This window comes from Lepus europaeus, chromosome 13, assembly GCF_033115175.1.
Source record: "Lepus europaeus isolate LE1 chromosome 13, mLepTim1.pri, whole genome shotgun sequence".
NCBI classification, from domain to species: Eukaryota; Metazoa; Chordata; class Mammalia; order Lagomorpha; family Leporidae; genus Lepus; species Lepus europaeus.
In genome coordinates this window covers 98336288-98359890 of record NC_084839.1, presented here as the reverse complement: position 1 = coordinate 98359890, position 23603 = coordinate 98336288, and the positions used below count along the sequence as shown (strand labels likewise).

The following is a 23603-nucleotide window of genomic DNA, read 5'->3' as shown; positions in this document are numbered from 1 at the left end:
TTTGATTCCATTTTCTACAAGTGTTTTAAATTTCTCTTTACAGTAACTTGCTGAAGTGATATTTTTTTGTGAGATTGAAACATAAAAGTATTTTTGTACCAATAGGAGAAATTTCTGTTCTCTTATGTTTTACCTATAAAATATATCTTCTGGCTAGGAAAAACAAAAGTCAACTCAGTACGTGAGTTCTGTGAGATCTGCACATGGAAGGAAATTTTAAACATTTGAAATAAACTAGTATGGACTTACAAAGTATGAAATATTTAAATTCGTCCTACATTTAATACCTGTAAGCCACATGTTGACTACTAAAATGTTACTGTTTGATTACTAAAATGTTACTATTTACAACAGCATGACTGAGCTGGATAAAGAAATGAGCACCCTGAGAAGTGGCTTGAAGGCCGTAGAGACAGTGAGTACTTGTTTCGCGTTCTAACTCCTGGAGTCTTCCCTGTCTCAGGGCTGGTGTTCTAGCACATGCCTTACTACTTGCCTTGGCCTGAAATAAACCTTTATTGATTAGCAGAGAACAACCACCTCCAAGAAGCAGAGGCTGGCAGTGTTTAGCCCGGCAACTGGATTGCAGGCAGCGGCAGCAGGACGATGGGGGTGTCGCTGGACACTGGGCCTCCAGTGCTACCAGTGTACTTGGGAAGCAGTGGCCTGGGCTGGTCTTCAAGGCCCCTCTCAGTCTCCAAGGGCTCCTAACAATGGTCTTTGTTCTCAGAGCACCAGCGCTGCTCTCTGTCGTCTTTGGGGAAGGTTTCCTGAGCAGACACTTGGGTGTAGAGGCCTGGGGCGGGATGATTCAGAATCCTTGCCGGTAGATGTTGCAATCGTGAAGAAGAGCCAGATTCCTCCATCCGGCAGCTTGCAGATAAGAAGGGGAAAGGGCCTGGTGGAAGGTGGTCTGGAAGCTTCTGGAACAATGGCGTGTATCAGAGGAACTTCTCTTCCGGAAGAGATGAACCTGGAGCTATGGCCTAGGAGGAGGGTGGGCGCACTTAGATACCTGGGAAGGAGGGTGTCCCAGGTACACTAGCCAGCCTGAACCTAGGCCTCAGAGGAGCAGGTCAGGCCTCCAGAGACAGAGGAGGGTGTGGAACGAAATATGGCTGTTGGTGCATGCCATGTGGGCGAGAGGGGGGCCCAGGGAGGAGAACCAGCCAGCAGGGCAGGATCCAGGGGGCCTCACTTGGGAGTGTAAGCGCAGCTCTGTTGCTTTGTTCTTTGCTTGGTCAAGGGAACTGGTTTGCAGGCAGCAGGCAGCTTAGAAAGGTGCCCTTCTCAAAGACCTTGCAGGTCACTTATCAATATTGCCATGAGGCCCCTCCCCTCTTATTTTTTTAACCATAAAACTATGCCAGGAAAAAGTGATTCAGTTAAAGATACACCACTAATAAAAATTTAAATTATGTTTAATTCTTTCTTTTTAATAAGAAGCATGTGGTGGTATATTTGTGTAGAGATTGGAAAGGGCTGTTTAATAAGAAAAGGAGATGGAGTGCTCACTCTCCCAGCTCCGTGGGCCCAGAGACACAGGACACAGGGATGAGCCTCCCCCGCGTCCCGAGAAAGGCCGTTCTGCACATCACAGCGAGCCTTTTCAGCGAGCCTTGCTTTATAACTGGCACTCTGTCTGCATTTCCTCCCCGTGGACACTGTCAGACGAGCGTGGCAGCTACAACCGTCCTCAGCCTGCTGGTGAACACTGCCCCCAGCTTCCGCTGACTCAGAGCAAAGCCGAGGGCAGCTCGGGGAGAAAGGCCAAAAGAAATCTTTCAGTTCTTGGTTTGTTTGTTTGTTTGTTTTAAAAAAAAAAAAAAGAACAATTCTGCTGAACTCTCTGTATCCTCTGGGTTCTATACACTGCATCATATTCTTTTTTTTTAAGATTTTTATTTTATTTATTTGAAAGAGTTACAGAGAAAGGTAGAGACAGAGAGAGAGGTCTTCCATCTGCTGGTTCACTCCCCAGATGGCCGCAACAGCTGGAGCTGTGCCGATCCGGAGCCAGGAGCTTCTTCCAGGTCTCCCACGCAGGTGCGGGGCTTCAAGGACTTGGGCCATCTTCTGCTGCTTTCCCAGGCCACAGCAGAGAGCTGGATCGGAAGTGGAGCAGCTGGGCATCCGGTGCTTCAGGCCAGGGCGTTAACCCGCTGTGCCACAGCGCCGGCCCCATTGTCTCATATTCTTAGCAACATAAGTGTGAAGATGTAACATTGTAAGAAATCACTGGGAAGCAGCACTCAGCCTGTCGGATACACAGGTGTCCTAGTTGTGCTTTGTCTAAGTTGATTATAGTCTTGGAAGGTATCAGATGTGGACTTCTTAGAAATTATACATTAAACACTTTAAAGTGTATTCGCCATCCTTACAGCCAGCACACACATCCAGTCACTGTTAAGCAAAATACTTGAATCCTGATATTTTCTTCCAATCAGAGCCAGCTCTGTAATTCCCAAGAGCTTTCATTTCTGTTATTTAATTTTCCTGGTGGTGTGGATCTTGCCCTCATCTTATCTTTTGTTTTAAGATTTATTTATTTGAAAGGCAGAGTTAGAGAAAGGGAGAACCAGAACTTCCATCTGCTGTTTCACTCCCCAAACAGCCGCAACAGCCAGGACCGTGTCAGACCAAAGGCAGAGCCTCATCTGGGTCCCCCATGTGGGTAGCTGGGGCCCTAGCACCTGAGCCATCCTCCGCTGCTTTCCCAGGCGCATTAGCAGGAAACTAGATTGAAAGTGGAGCAGCCAGGACACGAACCGACCGTGCCACAATGCTGGCCTCTTGCCCTCGTTTTAAAAATGGAACACTGAGACCCAGATCCACTTCCCACTAGTGGAAAAAAAAAAAATTTAGTGGCAGAGCTGAGCCAGAAACCATAGCCTGTGAGCCCTACACGCCTGCCTGTTAGTACCTCTGTTGCAGCGGGTACAGAAGAATATGGGGCACCCCGGTTAAGCCAGGTAGTATCCAGCAGAGTTGTTACTGAGTCTGGAAGCAGGCAGACGTGAGTTCAAATTCTGGCTCCAACACTGATCTGCTACTGTGGGCAAAAATTGCTATGTCCGTATGGGGGTGAGGAATAGTGATGCCTCCCTCACAGGAGTGCCACAGGCATTCAGAGGGAAAGTTCACCCGGCAGTGGTTGAAATTAATTAATAAAATTTGACTGGAATCATCTGTGTGTTCTTCATGGAACTGGCGAATACACACAATTAACAAGAGACTGGTGACCCTCCCTGCCTGTTCACGAGCCCACGTGGACAAGAAGAGCGGTAGATGATTAGGATACCAAAGGCTGCAGCTGAAATCTGCTGACCTACATGCCGTGGACTAGCACATAAGTACAGGCTGCCTGGAAGAGAGAAGCAGAACAGGCACCGGGGGTGTGAGCACAGACTCCACGGCACCGCTCCTTGCTTGCTCCTGAGACCTTTTGAACCCCCCCCCGCCCCCACTGTTTAACCTCCACTAATTTTGGCCAAATGCTAATGTTCTCACTTTCCAAAATCAGAATGAGAAACCACACAGATAAAGGACTCAAAGGATTGGTTAAATTGCTGTTTGCAGATGGGCCCATGGGCGCGGGACAAGAAGGGCAGGGGAGTGAGAGAATCCCAGGGTTTTAGGTCGAGTCTTGATGTGTTTGCCACTGAGATTTACTAAATGTGGGGCGTACCGCAGGAGACAAGGCGTCGGTGTCTGAAGCCCACCCTGTCTTTCACCCCTTCCTGTGCTTTAGGAGCTTGAGTACCAGAAGTCTCAGCCCCCGCAACCCGGAGACAAGTTTGTGTCTGTGGTCAGCCAGTTCATCACCGTAGCCAGCTTCAGCTTCTCTGACGTTGAAGATCTTCTAGCAGAAGCTAAAGACCTGGTGAGCTCCCCCGGCCTGCTGGGTGCTGTCTGGCAGGGCTGGGCTTCGCTTTGTACTTGGCAGAGTTGATGCTGTTTCGGGAGAAGCAAGACTGGGTCCAGACATCAGCGTACGGGCACTGAGCAGAGACAGCTGTTTCCTGGAGCCACTGTTCCGTAGGACACAGCGTGGATTCTCCTTCCCAAGCCTAGGATTAGGGGAAGCACACTCTTGTCTAACTGGGCTGAATGGGCTTTAGTTTAGCAGGACCTTGCAGGCCAGTAAATACTTGGACAGTTTTCTCTTGGAGCCAGGAAAGAGCAGCGGCAGGTATGACTAAGACCATGTAGCTCAGAACCTGTGTCTGAGATGCTCATCCAACATGGAGCCTTGGGAGGACAAGATCCTACCTCTCCAAACCTCCAGCAGAACTCACTAACTGATGCCCTTTAAGTCACAGCCTCATTACAAAAGGATCTGTTTTTTTTAGTAAGAAATTTCTTTATATGATTCTTGCTATTTCGATATTTTGTTTTCTAGTAGAGGAGAAACTTTTCATTGGTTAATAACTAAGCCCTTTACCCTTCCCTCTTCTCTCTCTCGCTCTCTCACTTGCTCTCACTCTCATTTCCTGTTAAAAATGTGTACACATTCCTGAGTACACACACTCGCGTGCACACACACAGTATAAATGGTCTCCAGGCCCTTCCCCACCCAGCGAGTTCTTCCCCCGGCAGATCGCTCAGTTGCCACTGTATCTTCTTTCACTTGAGTCTTTCCTGCAAAGCTTGAGTAACCGATGTCATTTCGCTGATCACTGTTCAGTTATAGATATGAATGTGCATGCCAGCTACACTGAAGAAGCGGGCTGCATTGACAGGGGCCTACTAATTTCAACACTAAATGCTCTCTCTAGCCGTATTTAAATGAAAAGACAAGACACGTACAAGTGACTGCAAATAGAGGCTCAGCCACCCTCTGATCTCCTGTGAAGTAAAGCCACCCGATGGCATCAACCGGGTTTCAAGCCTCCACTGTGACAGCCCTTCCCTGTCTTAACGTGTGCCTCACCCGCTCTGGAGTGCGCCACCCCAGCATCCCGGCACAGCACCCACTTCACCAAGGAACCCAAGCATTTTCATAGCAATCCACAACCTCCTTTTATTTTTTTCAGTGTGGGAACTTTAATCTGGGCCTAATTCTCTTCAGCTCTTTCTAAGACTAAAATATACATGACTTCATCGTCACTAGAATTCCTAGATAAAAAGATCAGCCAGGGATGACTTGAAGGGCATGAATTCGAATGTTTGAGAAACTCAGCTGTGGACTGTTTGTTAATATTTTGTTCATGCCAGAACTCTTAGAAATTAGCTTTAAAAACCATGAGACAAGCCTGAGCAGTCTATGTGGTGTGTGAAAAAGGTTTTGTTTTTCCCTTAAGAGCTCTGTTTTCTAACAGAATATTTCCAAATAAGTAAAACATTGACAACAACTCCATAAAAAGAAAACTGGTGAAAAGAACATATTATTATATGATTAAAATTATGTTCCATCTAAACATATATATGAATATATCTGTATGACAGTAGTTCAGAACGTTCATGGAAAATGGAACTGACAGTTTACTTTGCTACAAAAGTTTTCTGAAACCCATGCATTTGAAGGTTATTCAACCAGTTCATGAAAATGCATATTGTGAAAAAACTATGCATGGATTTCAAAAAAGTTTTTGCACCAAAATACTTTTAATTCCATTTTCTTTGAACTTTTTGAAGTACCCCTCTTATACACTAGTCTAAAACTGTTTTATTAAAGAATAAATATTGAAAACATTCTCATTAAGATACATGGTGGTACTGAACCATCAGAGAAGCTTAACAATATAGTTAAGTCAATAGAAGAAAAAATCAATTAGAAGCTGTTGGTTTGAAGAGGACTACATATGCTTGTCATAGTCTAAAGATAAATTACAAATATGGGAAATGTTACGTAATTGATTAGGCACAGGAAAAGAGAATTCCTTTGACTTTGAAGCCAAGAGCACTATCCTTAGTAGCTTTGGAGTAACTGCATTAGAAACAGAAGAAAGGATAATTTTAACAGTCAATCACATTATTTGCATGGTCATAATACTAAGACTATTGGAAGCATACTCAAGTTATGATGAAAACAATGTATACATACTCTATATGTATACATACATTATACACTTTCATTATTTAATTTTTTAAAAATTCTTCATTAATATTTTATATTTGACTGTTTTAGAAAGATTGGAATGGGTTCTACAACAGAGTTTAGAATAAAAATTGTATTCTCAGCCAAAAATTTTGGGTTGCATTAATGATTCCATAATCAGTTAGTTTTCTCGTTGAGACCCAGGAGACAACATAACAATACCAGCATTACTTACCATTAAGAAAAGCAGCTAAGAAGTACTGGATCCCATTTGCGGTCATTATTAACCATTTGGCAACAATAAATAACATTAAAGGACTTCAAAGAAAAGTTAAAAGTGCAACCTTCCCTACTCCTGCTGAGTCTGCAATTAGTTTTGTGTCTTGGGTGTTCTGCCCTAAAATATTTTGCTTTCTTGTTTTTACTGTTGTTTAGTTAATAAAAATCATAGATAATCACAGATGTTAAACTGAAATAAGATCTACAGGAATAAACAGTTTCAAAGTTGAAGAGTATTGACATTTTAATATAGAAATATTAGCAGACATGTTCAGCCGCTAAAGATAAATAGGAGCTCACGAAAATCTGTCAAGTCATGGTTGACTCAGCTTTAAGTCCTCCATGAAATTCTTGGAACACTCAACTCCTTAAAACCTTTTTTCCAGTTTACTAAAGCAGTGAAGCACTTTGGGGAAGAGGCTGGCAAAATACAGCCAGATGAGTTCTTCGGCATTTTCGATCAGTTTCTTCAAGCCGTGTCAGAAGCCAAGCAGGACAACGAAAACATGCGGAGGAGGAAGGAGGAGGAAGAGCGCCGGGCTTGCATGGAAGCTCAGGTAAGAGTTCAGTTAGCTGGGGATTTTTGGCTTTTTGTTTTTCACTAGTTTGGGTTTTTGTTGCTGTTTGTCTTTTGTAAAGCAGAGAGATAAACCAACATAACACAAAGAGGAAGTTTCCATCTACTGGTTCACTCCCCAATGCCCTGGACAGCTGGGTCTGCGCTGAGGCTAAAGCAAGGAGACTCGATCCAGGTCTCTTCTGTGTGACGGGGACCCAACTACTTGAGCCATCGCCACACCCTCCCAAGGTGTGCATTAGCAGAAAGCAGGAACTGGGGCCAGAGCCAGGACTCAGACCCAGACGCTGTGGCTCGGGACTCGGGCACCTTAAGTGCTGGTTTAACTGCTATGCCAAACGCCTGCTCTCCGTGGTTTTTTGTGTCACTCCCATTCATGTTCTGGCAAGAAGGAAGTCACTGTGGTACTTTCTAGAATGTTGCTGGAACTTATATTGCTGTCAAGTATCTTTTAGATGATTTGATAGTAAATATCCAAAAGCCTTAAAAAATATATCCATGTCTTTTGATCTGGAATTCCCATTTCTTGGAAATCATTTTGAAGAACTAATCAAAATTTACGAAAAAGGGAGCAGCATTCTTGTACCCTCATGTTGGAGATGATCGAAATGTCATGATTTGTTCTGGATGATGGAACAGCTACATAATGGGATATTTATACAGTCCTTTAAGGACTGTTTAATGATTCAGTAAAGCTTCCACAGATAGAATCTATTATTTTTATTTCTAAAGATTTATTTGAAAGGCAGAGTTACAGAGGGGAAGAGAGAGATCTTCCTTCTGCTGGTTCACTCCTCTAATGGCCGCAACAGCCAAGGCTAAGCCAGGCCAACGCCAGGAGTCAGGGGCCCAAGAACTTGAGCCATCTTGTGCTGCTTTCTTAGGCGTATTGGCAGGGAGCTGAATCAGAAGTGGAGTGGCTGGGACACAAATCAGCAGCCCACATATGAAATCTTTTTGTTTGTAAAGTAGGTGTTAATATAGAAAATAGAGTGGTGGGCGAAACCCCAAAAAAGGTTCACAGTGATTTAGCTCTTGGTGGTCGAATTAAAGATGCATTTCTCCCATTTTGTTTATCTGGATCGCCTGCATTTTGTCTCATTATTTGGGTTTTAAGAACAGAAGCTCCTGTGCTGCGGGTCTCAGGCGTCCACTGTAGATGCAGGCTAAGGTTGGAGGTAAGGAGAGTGAACTGGTGGCCATGTGCTCCAGGATCTCTGTACCATAAAGAAACCAGTATTCCAGGTCTACTTAGTAGTGGGAACTTTGTTTCCATTGTAGAAACACAGATTGCCTCAATTTTTCTTCTTGTACCAAGAATATCCATCTAGATGGTAAGAGTCCAAGCACGGAGTGGTGCGTGGTAGCTTTCTTTCATTGTGTCCTATAGCAGGACTTCAGGTCCCCACGGCCCCGTTCTCGTAAGAGGCAGCAGCTGTCACGAGCTCAGCTGTCTGTGACAGAACTTTCCAGAATTCAGCTGCAGTGACAAAACACAAGGTCTTCACATGTCCCTAAGAGGCGTCCTTCTATTTCCAGCTCAAAGAACAACGTGAAAGAGAACGTAAAATGAGAAAAGCAAAAGAGAACAGTGAAGAAAGCGGAGAGTTTGATGACCTTGTTTCAGCGTTACGCTCAGGAGAAGTGTTTGACAAAGATCTGTCTAAACTGAAACGGAATCGCAAACGCATCACCAGCCAGATGGCGGATAGCAGCCGGGAGAGACCAGTCACAAAGCTTAATTTCTGATTTTCTCTGAGTACTTTTCTAGAACGCTCATTGCCAGACCTTTGAAATGACTAGACCATTTCATGACACTGCCCTGCAGTCCAAACAGTGGGAATGTCTTCCTCCATCTGTGAGTGAATGTGTGTGTGTGTAAATTTATGGGTGTACATATATGTATTTAAAAGTGTATATAGAAGTCAGAGTGTTGTCTAGAGACCTATATGTATGGTTTAAAATGTTCTGTTGATGTGTGTGCTCAGAGACCCTTCGTGTTTGCGTCATATTGAGTGTGGCTCACTGCTCACTTTCTTTCCCTGATCACCCTGATCACCATCACTTTTCAGAAGCACAATACTGTCTCCTAAGAGATGACAGAGACATTCCCTGGTGTAAAAAAAAGAAGAAGAAGAAGAAAAAGGAAAAAAAAAAAAGGCTTATAAAATATTTTGTGGTTTCCAGGCTTGGTGTACTTTGAAATTATTTTCATTGGTGGAACTGGAGTTGGAAAAATATAGACTTAAAATGTTTTTGATAGTTGGCAATGTGATGCTGGTAATTGATAGGACCAGATTAGAATTTCTGATATTGGTGCAGGGATATAGTCTATAAATGTTTATTGAGAACATCTTGCACACAATTTGAATTATGTAGAATGTCAATCAGAATTTCTTTATATATTTAAAACTTGAACATCCATTTCCCCCCCTAACTTCATCAAGTTTTCTGCCAAGTGCTCTTGATGAATTCTTTAAATTGCTTTTGGGAAAAAAAAAAAAACACTATTTATCTAAATGCAATCCATGCCCTTGTTAAAGGCTAGGATTGCCAGAATATGCTTGTTATAAAAATAAAATTTCCCACCCAAGGCTTAGAAGAATTATTCTCCGAAGGTAATAAGATTATTAAAACAAAATTTGTATGGGGTGCCTTTCTTGGTATTTTCTATTTTCTGTCTTGTAGTGCAGGCTACATCTTCTGTAAACATAGACCTGGACTAAAGGACACATAGTATGCTCAATGCGGGCAGTGTCAACAGAGATGCCCAGCTCTGTTTATCTCTAAGTATATTTGAAGTGGTTTGCTGTTTATATGTTGTCATTTTAAATTGTGTGTCAGTAAAGCTACCTGTAAAATTTCAGTCCAAAAAATAAAGCTCTCAGGGAGAACAAAACAATGAACATTAGAAAATAAGATGTAGATGCTTACCATTAACCTACCAACTCTTAATATCCTTAAATTATATGCTATATAAAGAGGACTGTTACTTTTTGGATACTTTGGGGATTTTTTTGTTTTGGGGGTCTTTTTTTGCTTTCTTTTATTTATTTGTCGTGGGGGAGGGGGGTAACATTTTCGCTTTTCTTTCCATCAATCCTGTTGTGGTTGGGTTTCCTGTGGAGGGAGTAGTTTGTCCAGTTGCACTAGAACATTATTTACTTGCTAAATTGAGTTTTTCAGCCAATTAACAAATATTTATTAAGCACTTGCTATGTACCAGGCATAGTAGGGCTGCAATCGTAAGCAAGACAGAACCCCTGTTCCCAAGGAGCATATGTTCTCATGGGGTGTTAGGGGAGGAACAGAATACCAGTGTGTGCACTGTACAGGAATCGTACTGTTTAAAGATAATTTGTATAAACTATGATGCTTAGTGCAGATGGCAAGGTATCTGTGCTATGTGAAAGCTGTGAAATAGTGCTCTAAGAGTTGTCAAGAGCTGCGGTTTTACATTTTTTTCCTCATTGCAAAATTCCCAACATCCTACACGTTTTGTGAAAGTGACTCTTGCAAATGAAAGTCGCACGTGCAAAGCAGAGGTCGCCCTCCCCCGTCCCTTGTTTAACCAAGGTCTGCAAGTGCAGGAGTAAAGGCATAGAGACTTAGAGAGTCCTGGAGATGAGGAGGAGTGGGCTATAGTGATGGCTTTTGTCTGTTCCTTAACTTAAGTGCCTCTATGTATATTCTTTTCTATTTCTAGCAGGAGAAATTTGGTCTGGCTCAATTTTAGAACCATATTTTGACAATGGCTTTGTCTTAGAGTTTAAGGAATAGACAAGCGGAGGGAGAGTCACCTAAGGGAACAAGCTTGTGTCCATGTCTCTCTTGGCCTTTTTAAGCATCCTCATCATGACACAGCCATCCTGGGAGGCCTTCTTTGCCATTTCCACTTTTGGTTTCCTTTCCCGAAAACTGTGTGCAGGTAATTCCTATGTGCCATGGTTGAAAAAACAACAAAACTACTTTTTAGATTGGTGCTGGTATAAGTAGCCACTTTTCTCTCTTGGGTGTGTATTTTAAAGATTTTTGTTTGTTTTTTAAATTAATGCCAAAAATAAAAAGCATTTTAATTTGTAAACTTAATTATATGTCTTGTATCTTGTTAGCTTAGTAGTTGGAACAACTTAGTCTTTAGGTGCAAGACTGTTATAGTACCAAGAAAAATGTTGTATGTGTTGAGACTGTACATTTTTTAAAAAAAATAGCAATATGCAATAAAGAGATGAATTCATTGGGTGTACATATATGCTTTCTAATATTATTAAAAGAACATCATCAAACTTGTTTGTTTTCACCATTGGACTTAGTAACATTTTTCTTTTAATTTGAAAGGCAGAAAGAGAGATCTCAAATGCACCCCAACAGCCAGGGGTAGGCCAAGCTGAGCCCAAGAGCCCGGAACTCAATCCAGGTCTCCCACGTGGGTGGCAGGGACACCGTTCCTTGAGCCATCACTGCCTTCCGGGTGCCCATTAGCAGGGCTGGAATTGGAAGTGGACCTGGGGCTCAAACCCAGGCACCCCAGGGTGGGATGTCAGCATCCCAAGCATCATCTTCATCACTGCGTGCAGTACCTGCCCCTTCCCCCCACCCCCAGCCCCTGCCATTGAATTTAAATATTGCGGATCGCTTACCAAACCGGAAGTACAAACGTAGTTTTACACTGGGGCCTGGAAGGGTTATAGTTTTGTGTTACAGAAGCACTCAGTACCACACACTACCTCTTTCTTGGTTCATATATGAACTATACAGTTTTGTGTCATGTAAAGTAGAATTACTTAAATTATAGAAAATCTAAGTAATTAGAAAGTAATGTAAGTAATTAAAAAAGAGTCTCTGACCTGCAAGATCAAAACTCTTCTCAATTTTGAAGCATTTTCTTCTTAAAGGTTAATTTTTGATTCAGATCAATGTGGGAAGTGTCACCCGTACAGTTCAACAAACATCTTATAAATATTCTCTGACAGTCAGGGGCTTTTCCTTAGTCCTGTTTCACTTTGCACACCTCTTCATCCTCACCCCACTTTGATTTTTGCTGTTTTTAAGTTTTTATTTATTTGTAAGGCAGAGTAAGATCTTCCATCTGCTAGTTCACTCCCCAAATGGCCACACAAGAGTCAGAGCTGGGCCAAGCCCAAGCCAGGAGCCAGGAGCTCCATCTGGGTCTCCCACATGGGTGGCAGAGGCCCAAATACTTAGGCCATCCTCCGCTGCTTGCCCAGGCACATCAACTGAGAGCTGGATCAGAAGTGGAGCGGTTGGAACTCAAACCAGCACCCGTATAGGATGCCAACATTGTAGACAGCAGATTAACGTGCTGTGTCACAATGCCAGTTCCTCAAGTCCCTTTGAAGTCGAGCTGAAAACAAACTGCGCCAGTGATGGAAGACGCAGGCACTCCATACGAACCCTCTGATCTTCGAAATGGGCTCATGACGTTCTGGTAACTGCTGACCAGCTTGATTTTTGCTGAGTCACTGGATAGCTGCATCATAGTTGAAGGCTACATTGGTCTCTGAAGCTGACATCTGGATAAGGGAGAATCTTCTACATGTTAAACAAATGTTGCATTCCATCTCACAAACGATCATTGCCTATTTGAGTGTGTAGCTGTGTACAGAGCCACCTAAGCACTAGTTGCCTATGGTGCACTGGTAGAAGTAGGGGAACCTGGCCATTTAAGATCATTACACTTGTTTTGGTCTTCCGTTTCCCCAGAGGACTCATCATTGAGGCAAATGTGCTGCTGTCTGGTGGAGTAGGGGGCATGAGATTACACAATCCAGCGAGAACGTTGCCTCTTTTCTCTGACTCAACGTGGGTTTGCATAAATAAAAAGGGTAATCTTTATTAAACTGGTTTAGACAGAATTATTCAAAAGGCCAAGTTCTGGAAGGGGAGACTTTTTTTTTTATAACATCAGCTGTTTCTTAGTGGAAAACCTAAATGAAGAGCTCCCCAGCCTTAACAGCTACTTGATAACATTTAGTTCCATACACACTGCCTTTGAAAACCCTGAACTGTGTTTGGGTGATTTAAGGTCAGGGCCTAAGGCTCCGTGCATGGGTTGTTAATGCACCGTCACCATGTGGAGGGCTGTGCTCATTTTCTCTGTGGTCTATAAAAGTCTCCGTATCCTCCTTCTTGTTCAAGAATAAAGGCCAGTTGTGACCGTTATTAATTAGTGACTTAAAACCTATGAATTCCTTGTTCCTACAGTTGTATTTGTGAAATGCAAGAAGTTTGTATTCCTTAAATAAAAAGTTTCAGGGCGGGGGGAGACACCGTAAGCAAAAGGAGAACAGAAACCACAAATTGGGAAAAAAAATATGAAAACTTATAAAAACTCTCTTTGAGAAAGTTTGAGGCCCCCAGAGGAAGGAGTTCATAAAGATTTCAGTGTTTTCCATAACAAGCACCAATCAAAGTTATTTTTCATCTGGCTCATGGGGAAAATATCAGACCTGCCCTTTGTCTCTTCCCTGCCATGGGTTTATCTACTGCAGCCAATTGTGGGTTTCCATGGTACCAAACAAACAAACATGATCACAGGATTTTCAGACAAAGGGGATCCTTATTTTCACCAAACCTTGGTACGTTTTGTTGTTGTTGTTGTTGTTTCTGGTGGGAAAGAGAGGCTCCAAAGTATGGTATTTTCTACATCATTTGAATAAAGAATTTTTCTCTGCTCCTTTGCCTGTAGTTTCTTGTGCTTTGGGAGAGGGCGGAAGGAAGTGGTTCTATAATACTGATTCTCAGTATCAGCTTCTCACATCATTTACACCCGCTGTGGTCATACAGGGACATCTCTCTAGCAAAGGAGTCTGTTATCCCTAAGCACTTCTTGTTAATGTCTTCCTGGTGCTGTGGTGCAGTGGGTTAAGCTGCTGCGTGCAATGCTGATGTCTCATACTGGAACACTGGCTCAAGTTCTTGCTTTTGAACTGGCTCCCTGCTAATGCACCTGAGAAGGCAGAAAATGATGGCCCAAGTTATTGGGCTCCTGCCACCCGTGTGGGAGACCCAGATGGAGTTCTTGGCTCCAGCCTTGCCCAAATCTGGCTGTTGCAGCCTTTTAAAAGGGAGTAAACCAGTGGATAAAAGATTCTCCCTGTCTCTCTCTCTCTCTCTCTCTCTCTCTCTCTCTCTCTCTCTCTTCCTGTCCTCCCCACACCCTGTTTCACTCCTTTCAAATAAACAAGTCTTTAAATATTTCATATGAGGGGCTGGCACTGTGGCACAGTGGGTTAACGTCCTGGCCTGCAGTGCCGGCAATCCATATGGGCACTGGTTTGAGACCCGGCTGCTCCACTTCCAATCCAGCTCTCTGCTATGGCCTGGGAAAGCAGTAGAAGATGGCCCAAGTCCTTGGGCCCCTGCACCCACGTGGGAGACCCGGAAGAGGCTCCTGGCTCCTGGCTTCGGATCAGTGCAGCTCTGGCCGTTGCAATCAAATGGGGAGTGAACCATCAGATGGAAGACTCTCTCTCTCTCTCTCTCTGTAACTCTGATTTTCAAATCTTAAAAAAAATATTAAATATTTCCTCCCTCCCTCCCCCCACCTCCAGGGTAGACAAACATTCCTAAGTGCAGGACAAGAGGGAGTACCCTGAGCAGAAGTGACAGTGATGCTGAGCAATAACTCAGGAAAATAGATATAGGGTAGGTAAGGTGGTACCTCTCGCAGCAGCTTTAAAAAGAAAGGTCAGATTGCCCAATACAAGGCTAATACATAGGAGTGGACTGCTTACCTAAAAACCATCAGTGAACAAGTAGGATTTGAATTTTAAAACAATATTCATATTGGTACCTCCCCAAAATGGAATGCTTAGGTAGAAGTCTAACATGGATAAGGTCCAATTGAGGAAAACTGTAAAACTAATGAAAGAAGACAGCCAAATGAAACGTGAGATATCCCATATTCATAGACAGGAAAAAATCAGTATTGTCACAATGTCATTTTTTTTCCAGTTTGATCTATTTATTCAATACAATTTTTTTTTTTGACAGGCAGAATTAGAGAGAAAGGTATTCCCTTTCTGTTGGTTCACCCCACAAATGGCTGCTGCGGCCTTTGCGTTGCGCCGATCCAAAGCCAGGAGCCAGGTGCTTCCTCCTGGTCTCCCATGCCGGTGCATGGATCCAAGCACCTAGGCCATCCTCCACTGCCTTCCCGGGCCACAGCAGAGAGCTGGACTGGAAGAGGAGCAACCAGGGTTAAGAACTCGGTGTGCCGGCACCGCAGGCAGAGGATTAGCCTAGTGAGCCATGGCACCGGCTGATTCAATGAAATTCTAATCAAAATCCTAGCAAGTTCATTTATCAACAGATGAATCCTAGAGGTTGTATGAAGAGGCAAAATACCCAAAATGGCCAACACAACATTGACAGAGGACACATTCCAACTTAAAGACATGCTCTAAATCTGCAGTACTCAAGACAGTATGGTATTGGCAAGGGAAAAGTGAATAGAGAGCCCAGGAAGAGAGCCACATGTATAGAGTCCACTGGTCTTTCACAAAGGAGCAAAGGCATCATGAGAGCAGTGTTTCCAAAATATAGTGCTGGAGTAAATGGACATTCACATATAAAAAGATAACCTTAGACGCAGATTTTATATCCATTACAAAAAAACTCAAAGTGGATCACAGAACCAAATGTAAAACACAAAATGATAAAGCTAAAGATAAGACAGGAGAAAATTTAAATGAACTTGAGATTGGCAATAACTTTTTAGATGCAATACCAAAGGAATGGTCCATGAAAGAAAGAATTGATCAGCTGGATTTTATTAAAATTTTCTGCTGTGTGAAAGACATTGTCAAGAGAATAAAAAGACAAGCCACAGATTGAGGAAATATTTACAAAACACACATCAGACAAAGGATTATTATACTAGACAAAGAACTCACAGAGCCAGAGTTGTGATGCCGCAGGTTAAACCACTGCCTATGACGCTGGCATCCCCTATCAGAGAGCTGGTGAGTCCCAGCTACTCCACTTCTGACCCAGCTCTCTGCTATTATGCCTGGGAGACCAGCAGAATATGGACCAAGTGCTTGGGCCCCTCCACCAACGTGGGAGAACCATATGGAATTCCTGGCTTCTGGCTCAGCTGTTGTAGCCATTTGCAGGGGTGAGCCACTGGATGGATGATTCATATTCTCTCTCTCTCCCTCCTCCCCTCCCCCCGTCCCTCCCCTCTCAAATAAATAACTAAAAATTTTAAAAACTCCTAATACAAAATATGGAAAAATCTCTATACCTTCCATTCCATTTTTCTCTGAACCTAAAGAGGCTCCAAAATATCCAATGTACTTTAAGAAAAGAAAGAAAAAGCCCCTATGTTCGTTGCCGAGACACTTCCTCACCAAATCAGACTCAACCATCTTCCTCGCTTGCACATGCTCCCCGCAGACCCTCCCCTGAACTCCCTCTGATAATGTTCATGCTCTTTTGACCTCCCTTGATTTATTGACACCTGGGTTTACCTAAAAAGCAAGCAACAACAACAGTAAAGCCAGTCCCAGTGAGATACCTTTTCCTTGACTTCCATTCAAGCTTCCAGAGTTCAGAACTTCAGCCCTGTGCCTAAAACCGCTGGATTAATTCTTAGACCAAGAGGACCTCAGTGCCTGATGCCTTAACTTTTTACTTTAGAAGCCAGAGGGTGAAAAGGAAAGGAAATCCTAGCCCCTAGTGAGCTAGTGGCTCTTATAAGGCAATTAGAGATATAAGCCTTTAAAATGTTTGGTTTAAGCTTACTGGGAAAGCCTCCCCTCTCTCCCTCCTTCCCTCTTCCTACCCTCAGCTTCATCGGTACTCAGAAGGCCTCCGTACTAGGAATCCTCTTAAAAATGCCATTTGCAGGAGCCAGTCCTCTCCTAGTGCCTTGAATGTGAGCTATGTGACCCTGTGTAGTGAGATGACATTGTATGGCTGGGAGTTCACACTGAAGGCTGACCTTCTAACATCTGTGCTCACAGCAGGGTCACACAGGCCCCATCTCTCCTGGCTCGCTTCTAGGGAACTGACACAGTGGGGAGGGGCCCCTCTGTCACAGTCTGGAGAGAGGACAAGCAACTGGCATTGACTCTTCCTCACTAGACTGTGACAAGGAAGATGCCAACCAACCCTGGAACTACCCACAGCCATGGAAGCACACCCCACGGAAGATCCGCTCCCAAATTTCCCTCTGCCTGTTTTGTTCCCTTGCACCAATCTCTAAGCAATACTCTAGGACCCAGGAACCCAAATTTGCATTGTCTCTGTTGCTGTCAGACATAGGAGGTAACCCTAAGTCAGTCTCTTCCCATGTTGGATGCTAGACAGAGCAGTTCTGGAATTTCTCACTGCAGGAGGCTGTAGCACTGCCTCGGAGTCTCCCAGTCCCTAGATTCTGGGAATTCTGTTTCAAAAGATTTATTCATTCATTTATTCTGAAGGCAAAGTGACAGAGAGGAGGGAGGGGGAGATCTTCCATCTACTGATTTACTCCCCAAAAAGGCACAACAGCTAGGTCTGGGCCAGGCGGAAGCCAGGAGCCAGGAACTCCATCCAGGTCTCCCACAGGGGTGGCCGAGGTCCAAGTACTTGGGTCAACTCTGCTGCTTTCCCAGGTGCATAATTAGCAGGGAGCTGGATTAGAAATGGAGCAGCCAGGGTGGGACTCTGACCTGCACTCCGATGTGGGATGCCTGTGTCACAAGAGGTTGGCTTAACCCACTGCTCCACAACGCTGCCCCCATGGTGCCAGGAACTCACCGCAGCCAATGTACTAACCACAATTAAACAAAGGGCTCTGATTTCCATGGCTGTTTGGGAAGGGAAGTGGTGGAAGGGCAATTGCCCAGGGCACATGACATCCCAGCTGCAACACAGCTCATTTCCTTCTATTACATCACTGGTCACAGTGACCCTCAGGACAGCGCCAACACCACATACATCCATTACATCATAACATCAATGTACCTTGTTACCGGGCAGCTCCCTGTGGGGGCCTGGGAAGGGTGTGGCTGGAAGAGCAGGAAGGAACCAATCAGGGCCCAGCTGGAGAGCTGTGTTCTCACAAACTGCTCCCCCAGCCCCATTTTAAAGACAACACCGCCAAAGGCCATTCATCCCAGTGAGGAGGTTTACAGAGTGACTCCTGAGCACCAGGAACGAGAAACAGCATTCAGAATGTCTTGTCGACGGACGATGAGAAAACTTACTATGGATTTCACCAGAAGACAAGGAGGGTACAACTCAGGAGGGGAAGTCACCAACAAGTTGATTTCATGTTTCCTAGCCAATACAGAAGTTTCAGACTCCTAAGACCAACCAGCAGCTGAACAGGGTGCCTCATAAGACACTGAGTTCCCCCGTTCCCAGGAGCCAATGCGCCTCTAGAGTGGATGCCCCAAGACAGAGCCACCATCTGTCACATCGGGCATGTTTACAACTAAGTGGCAGTTTGCATACCTGATTTTTTTTACCTTTTAAAATGTAATTTCAAGCTTCCAAAAAGCTGCGAATATAAAACAAGCACAAGAAATACCTCCTTTCCCCATGCTCACTTACTGTTAAATTTTACTCCATGTGCTTTGTCATTTGCTCTCCTAGCTCCTTCTACTTTTTATGTGTGCACCTAATTTTTTGAACCATCTGAAGGTAAGTTACATGGTCTCATAGCCCTCAAACTCCTAAATGGTTCAGTGTGCATTTCCTGAGAATGGGGATATTGCCTTCTACAACTGTTCAGTATGTTCATCAGCCTCACACATTCCTATTCCTACATTTTATCAGATCATAACCATCCACATTCCAATTTTGTCAGTTGGTATAAATTAGCCTTTATAGCAAATCCCCCAAAAAGAATCAAATTAAAATCAGGTACTGCATTTAGTTGTCATATATTTTGAGTTCTTATACTCCTCTGTGTTCCCTCACCTTTCTTTTGGTAGCAGGCAGAACAAAGCCCCTTCCTGCTCCAAGGTTGCCACGCCCTAATCCCAGAACCTGTGACTGCCTTACCTTCCGCGGCTCAGGAGCTTTGTGTTTATGTTAAGGATCTGCGCAGGAAGGTTCATGGTCCTGGCAGGCTCAGTGTCATCACTTACGAGCCGAGCCTCATCAGGAGACAGGGGACTCAGAGGAGGAGCTGTCTTTGAAGATGGAAGGAGGGCTACAAGCTGAGAAATACAAGTCCCCTCACCATCTTTTCTCTAAAACTGTAGTTCTCCGGGTCGGCACTGCGGCGCAGTAGGTTAACCCTCCCACTGCAGCACCGGCATCCCATATAGGCGTCCGTTCTAGTCCCGGCTGCTCCTCTTCCGATCAGCTCTCTGCTACGGCCTGGGAAAGCAGTAGAGCATGGCTCAAGTGCTTGGGCCCTGCACCCGCGTGGGAGACCTGGAAGAAGCTCCTGGCCTCTGGCTTCAGACTGGCGCAGCTCCAGCCATTGTGGCCACTTGGGGAGTGAACCAGCAGATGAAAGACCTTTCTCTCTGTCTCTCCCTCTCACTGTCTATAACTCAAATAAACAAACAAACAAATAAATAATCTTTTTTTTAAAAACAACTGTGATTTTATCTTGTCTTGATGTTTCTTTTTATTAGACTATGGTTATGCATTCTCAGCTGCACATATACAACAGTCCTCCACCCCCACGGGATATAAATGTTGATCACTTAGTATAATGTATACCAATGTATACATGTATAATGCAATCTGCATAATTGCAGCCGCCCCCCCCCCCCCCGAGTGTCCTCCTCAATTAAATGTCCCCTGTATTTGGTACCCACTGATGACTCTCAGTTACAACCATCGCAACTACAGTGGTCGCCAATGGTGACTGTCCAACTCCAATGCCCTCCATTGCACCGATCGGTCCTGGCATTCTGTAAGAAGAGCCTGCCCAGATCCTCCCCTGATGAACTTCCGTGCTGTGAGCGTGGACATGCAGACCCCATTTCCCCACAAGCTCTCTCAAGTACTCTCCTGTGCCTGGGCTGAATGATGCATGCCAAGTGAGCCCCCAGGCTGCCTTTGGAGTCTTTTATTTTCTTTTATTTGTAGGGGAAGGGTTCCAAGGTGGACAGGGAGTGGGAGAGAGATAAGAGCAGCATGAATGCTGCATGGAGGTGAGAAGTGGAGCAGAGGAAAAGGGGAGAGCAAGAGAAAGAGGCTTGGCTGGCGACAGAAATATGAACACCAAACTATGGGAACCAGTGTACGTTAAGTGACCCTTATGTCTAAATATTTAATCAACCACTAAGCGACTACTCAAATAAGAATTATTCTCATTAGTACCCAACCCTTTATAAATAACTTCTCTAAATGCCATACCCTAAGGGATTTGAAATATGCTGCCAGGCATCTCCCCTGAGAGAAGGAAAAGGAGCTGGAGCTCAGGGCCAGTGTCGTGGCGTAGTGGGCAAAGCTACGGCCCGTGATGCTGGCATCCCATAGGCATCCCATGTGGGTGTCGGTTCAAGTCCCGGCTGCTCCACTTCTGATCGAGCTCCCTGCTAGTGCACCTAGGAAAGCAGCAGAAGATGGCCCAAGTACTTGGGTCCCTGCATGGACGTGGAGGACCTGGATGGAGCTCCTGGCTCCTGGCTTCAGCCTGGCCTGGCTGTGGCTGTCATGGTATTCTGGGGAGTGAACCAATGGATGGAAGATCTCTCTCTCTCTCTCTCTGTCTCTCCCCCTCACTCCCTACTCTACTCACAAAGTTCATGGGAAAATAGAATTAAAATACAAGTTTATTTTCATGCAAAAAAATTGAAATCCATGCATACTTTTTTTTCATAATACACATTTTTATAAACTTTTTGAAAGTTTCTCACATGCGTGGATTTAGGGTTTTTTGTGTGTGCCAAAACACACCTCTCTCATCTTCTCCAGTTCTTTGTTCTCACGGCACTTCTCAGCAACAAGCTTCTCACCACCCTGTTTAACTACAACCCCATGCTCTGGTTTGTCCTTTGTCTTTTTTTGCATAATATTTATCATATATTTTGCAAATAATTTGTTTATTAAGTTTCCTGTTTCTTCTCTGCCCATTAGCATATAAGCTCCATGAAGTCAGAAATGTTTGCCTGTTTTGTTCACTGACTTGGAAAAAGGTCAGACCTACAGGAGGAATCTCAATAAACTGTGTTAAACTAAACAAATGACCTCAACATCTCATTCTCTTTCTTTGAGAGATCAAATATGAAACAATAAAGAGGGTGTGAACAATGCAATTGATGAGGTGGATTTAATACATACATTTTAAACAAAGATATATTTGAAAAGATAAACTCTTCTTTTCAAAAGTGTATGACAGGGGCCAGTGCTGTGGGGCAGTGGGCTAACGCCCTGGTCTGAAGCACCGGCACCCATATGGGCACCGGTTTGAGATCCAGCTGCTCCTCTTCCTATGCAGCTCTCTGCTGTGGCCTGGGAAAGCAGTGGAAGATGGCCCAAGTGCTTGGGCCCTGCACCCACGTGGGAGACCCAGAGGAAGCTCCTGGCTCCTGGCTTCGGATCGGTGCAGCTCTGGGCATGGCGGCCAGTTGGGGAGTGAACCATCGGATGGAAGAAACTCTCTGTCTGTCTGTCTGTCTGTCTCTCTCTCTCTCTCTGCCTCTCCTCTCTCTGTGTAACTCTGAGTTTAAAATAAATAAATCTTTTTTTAAAAAAAAAAAAAGCTTATGACAGTAACTCTTATATTTTGAGCTGCACAATTATTTGTTTGAGGCTTTCAGTGTTGTAGGCGGTTAAACAACTTCCTTGGCCTCTGCACACAGCTGCCAAGTCCATCAACACTGCCTCCCTCAAGCTGTGCCAACCAAATCTGCCTCCAGACATTGCCCAGAGTCCCTTGGTGGCAAAAACTATCCCAGCTGACTCCTCATCTACTGTGACAAGTCCCAAACTGAGCCACAGTTACGCAAAAAGTACAGTGTTTGATAAGAAAGGTTGAAACAAAAAAATATCAAAATCAACGAAGAGGAAAATCCTCAAAAGAAAAACTCAGCTAACAATGAACCAACACTGGGGTAGGCATTTGGTCTAGCCCTTAGGATGCCATACTCGAGTCTCTGGGTTCAAGTCCCAGCTTTGCCTCTGTTACCAGCTTCTTGCTAATGTACGCCCCCGAGGCAGCAGTGACACTCAAGTACGTGGAAGCCTGCGCTATGTGGGGGACCAAGATGGAGTTCCAGGCTCCCGCCTGCAGCTTGGTCTATGCTCGTGAGGACTGAACCAGCAGGTGGGAGATTTCCATGTCTGTGTCTCTCTACCTTCCAAATAAGGAAAAATTAGCAAATAAAAATGGTTTTTTAAGTTAACCAAAACTATATCCAAAATATATTTTATAAGATTGCCAGATAAAATAAAGGAAACCAGTTAAATCTGAATTTGAAATAAGCAATCAGTAGTTTTTAAAAACTAAGTAAGTCCTATCAACATTTGAGACATAATTACACCAAAAATTGATCTGAGATTTATCTTAAATTCTAATTTAATGGGGCTTTTACATTTTTATTTACTAAATCTGTCCATTCTAATTTATTATGTGTTTAAGATTAATACATATGAAAATATGCCCATTATGTTCTATATAGAATATACAGTATCCAGAGACTTCTTAAAAACTGAAATGACTTGAACTGAACTACAAGTCTGATCACTTCTCGGCCTTTTGGCTAAGATCAAGTGTGAACTATAACGTTGATAGGAAAATTCGAAAACAAAATTAGATGAAAGAAAGCAGATACAAGTAATCTAAGAGAATTTCCCACAGCTAAATTAGGCTGAAGGAGAAATACTTGGCCCTGTAAGCGCAGCCTTGCCAATGGGACCACGACACTCAGCGTCCTTGACCCAAGGGCAGTGCTGCACTCCTTCTGTGAAGCCACACGCCTGCTCACCTTTCAGGTGTCTTCTGAGGGTGTCTATCTCCTCCGGGTATATTACCACTTACCCTTGTCATGCTACATGTCAGGTTTTATCCACAGCCCTATCTTTATCGCCCCTGTGGATGCTCCCTCTCAGCCTGGTGATTTTAACAAGGGCCCACTTCATGCTCTGAGTTGATTTGGTTGGGTTAAGTAAGAGCAGAGAGTCTCGTTGTCTCCCTTACCCATTATCGTTAGTATCTTTACAGATGAATCCAGCGATCTCCAGGTCTTTCTTGCCTGCGTACCCTGGACACTTGTAGGGAAGACACTGGCCCTGGAGACAAGGTCTGGCGTTCCTGAAGGAGGCAATCCTATCGATAACTCTGAGGGCTAGCGTGGAAATGAAGCAGTCAGCTTATTGTGTTTGATCTACTATCACTGCGCTGTCATTTCCTGACGTACTTTTTCTTATCAGCAGTGACTCCGTTGCCAGGTTTTTGAAAGAGCACTACAAGGGGGAAAAAATCCAAAATTTTATGTAGTATTTCCTAGGCAATAAACACAGGATTTCCTGCATCCGAAATGACTTCAACAAACTATGTGTGCCTTCGAACATGGCCTGGTGACAAATTTGGGCCCTAATCTGTTAGGTGTGGATAAGCTGGATGATTGAAATCCCCACTGGCTGAACAAGATGATTTGTTTTGTTCATTTATTTATTTTCATTTATTTGAAAAGTAGAGAGAGATCGTCCATCCACTGGTTCACTTCCCAAATCCCCACAACAGCCAGGGTTAGGCCAGGCAAGGCCAGGCCAAAGCCACAAGCC

The 23603-nt window shown here is 44.1% G+C and overlaps 1 protein-coding gene across 1 annotated transcript in view; it reads left to right on the top strand.

The window, feature by feature from the left end:
- Positions 1 to 11191, top strand: part of DAAM1 (dishevelled associated activator of morphogenesis 1) — a 191731-nt gene extending 180540 nt beyond the window's left edge. Inside the window, exons 22-25 of the mRNA XM_062210082.1 lie at positions 355 to 415; positions 3752 to 3883; positions 6706 to 6876; positions 8436 to 11191. Of these exons, the coding sequence (XP_062066066.1) occupies positions 355 to 415; positions 3752 to 3883; positions 6706 to 6876; positions 8436 to 8645 (574 nt within the window). The 3' untranslated portion in view covers positions 8646 to 11191. The remainder of the gene's footprint in view (positions 1 to 354; positions 416 to 3751; positions 3884 to 6705; positions 6877 to 8435) is intronic.
- The last annotated feature ends 12412 nt before the right edge of the window (positions 11192 to 23603 follow it).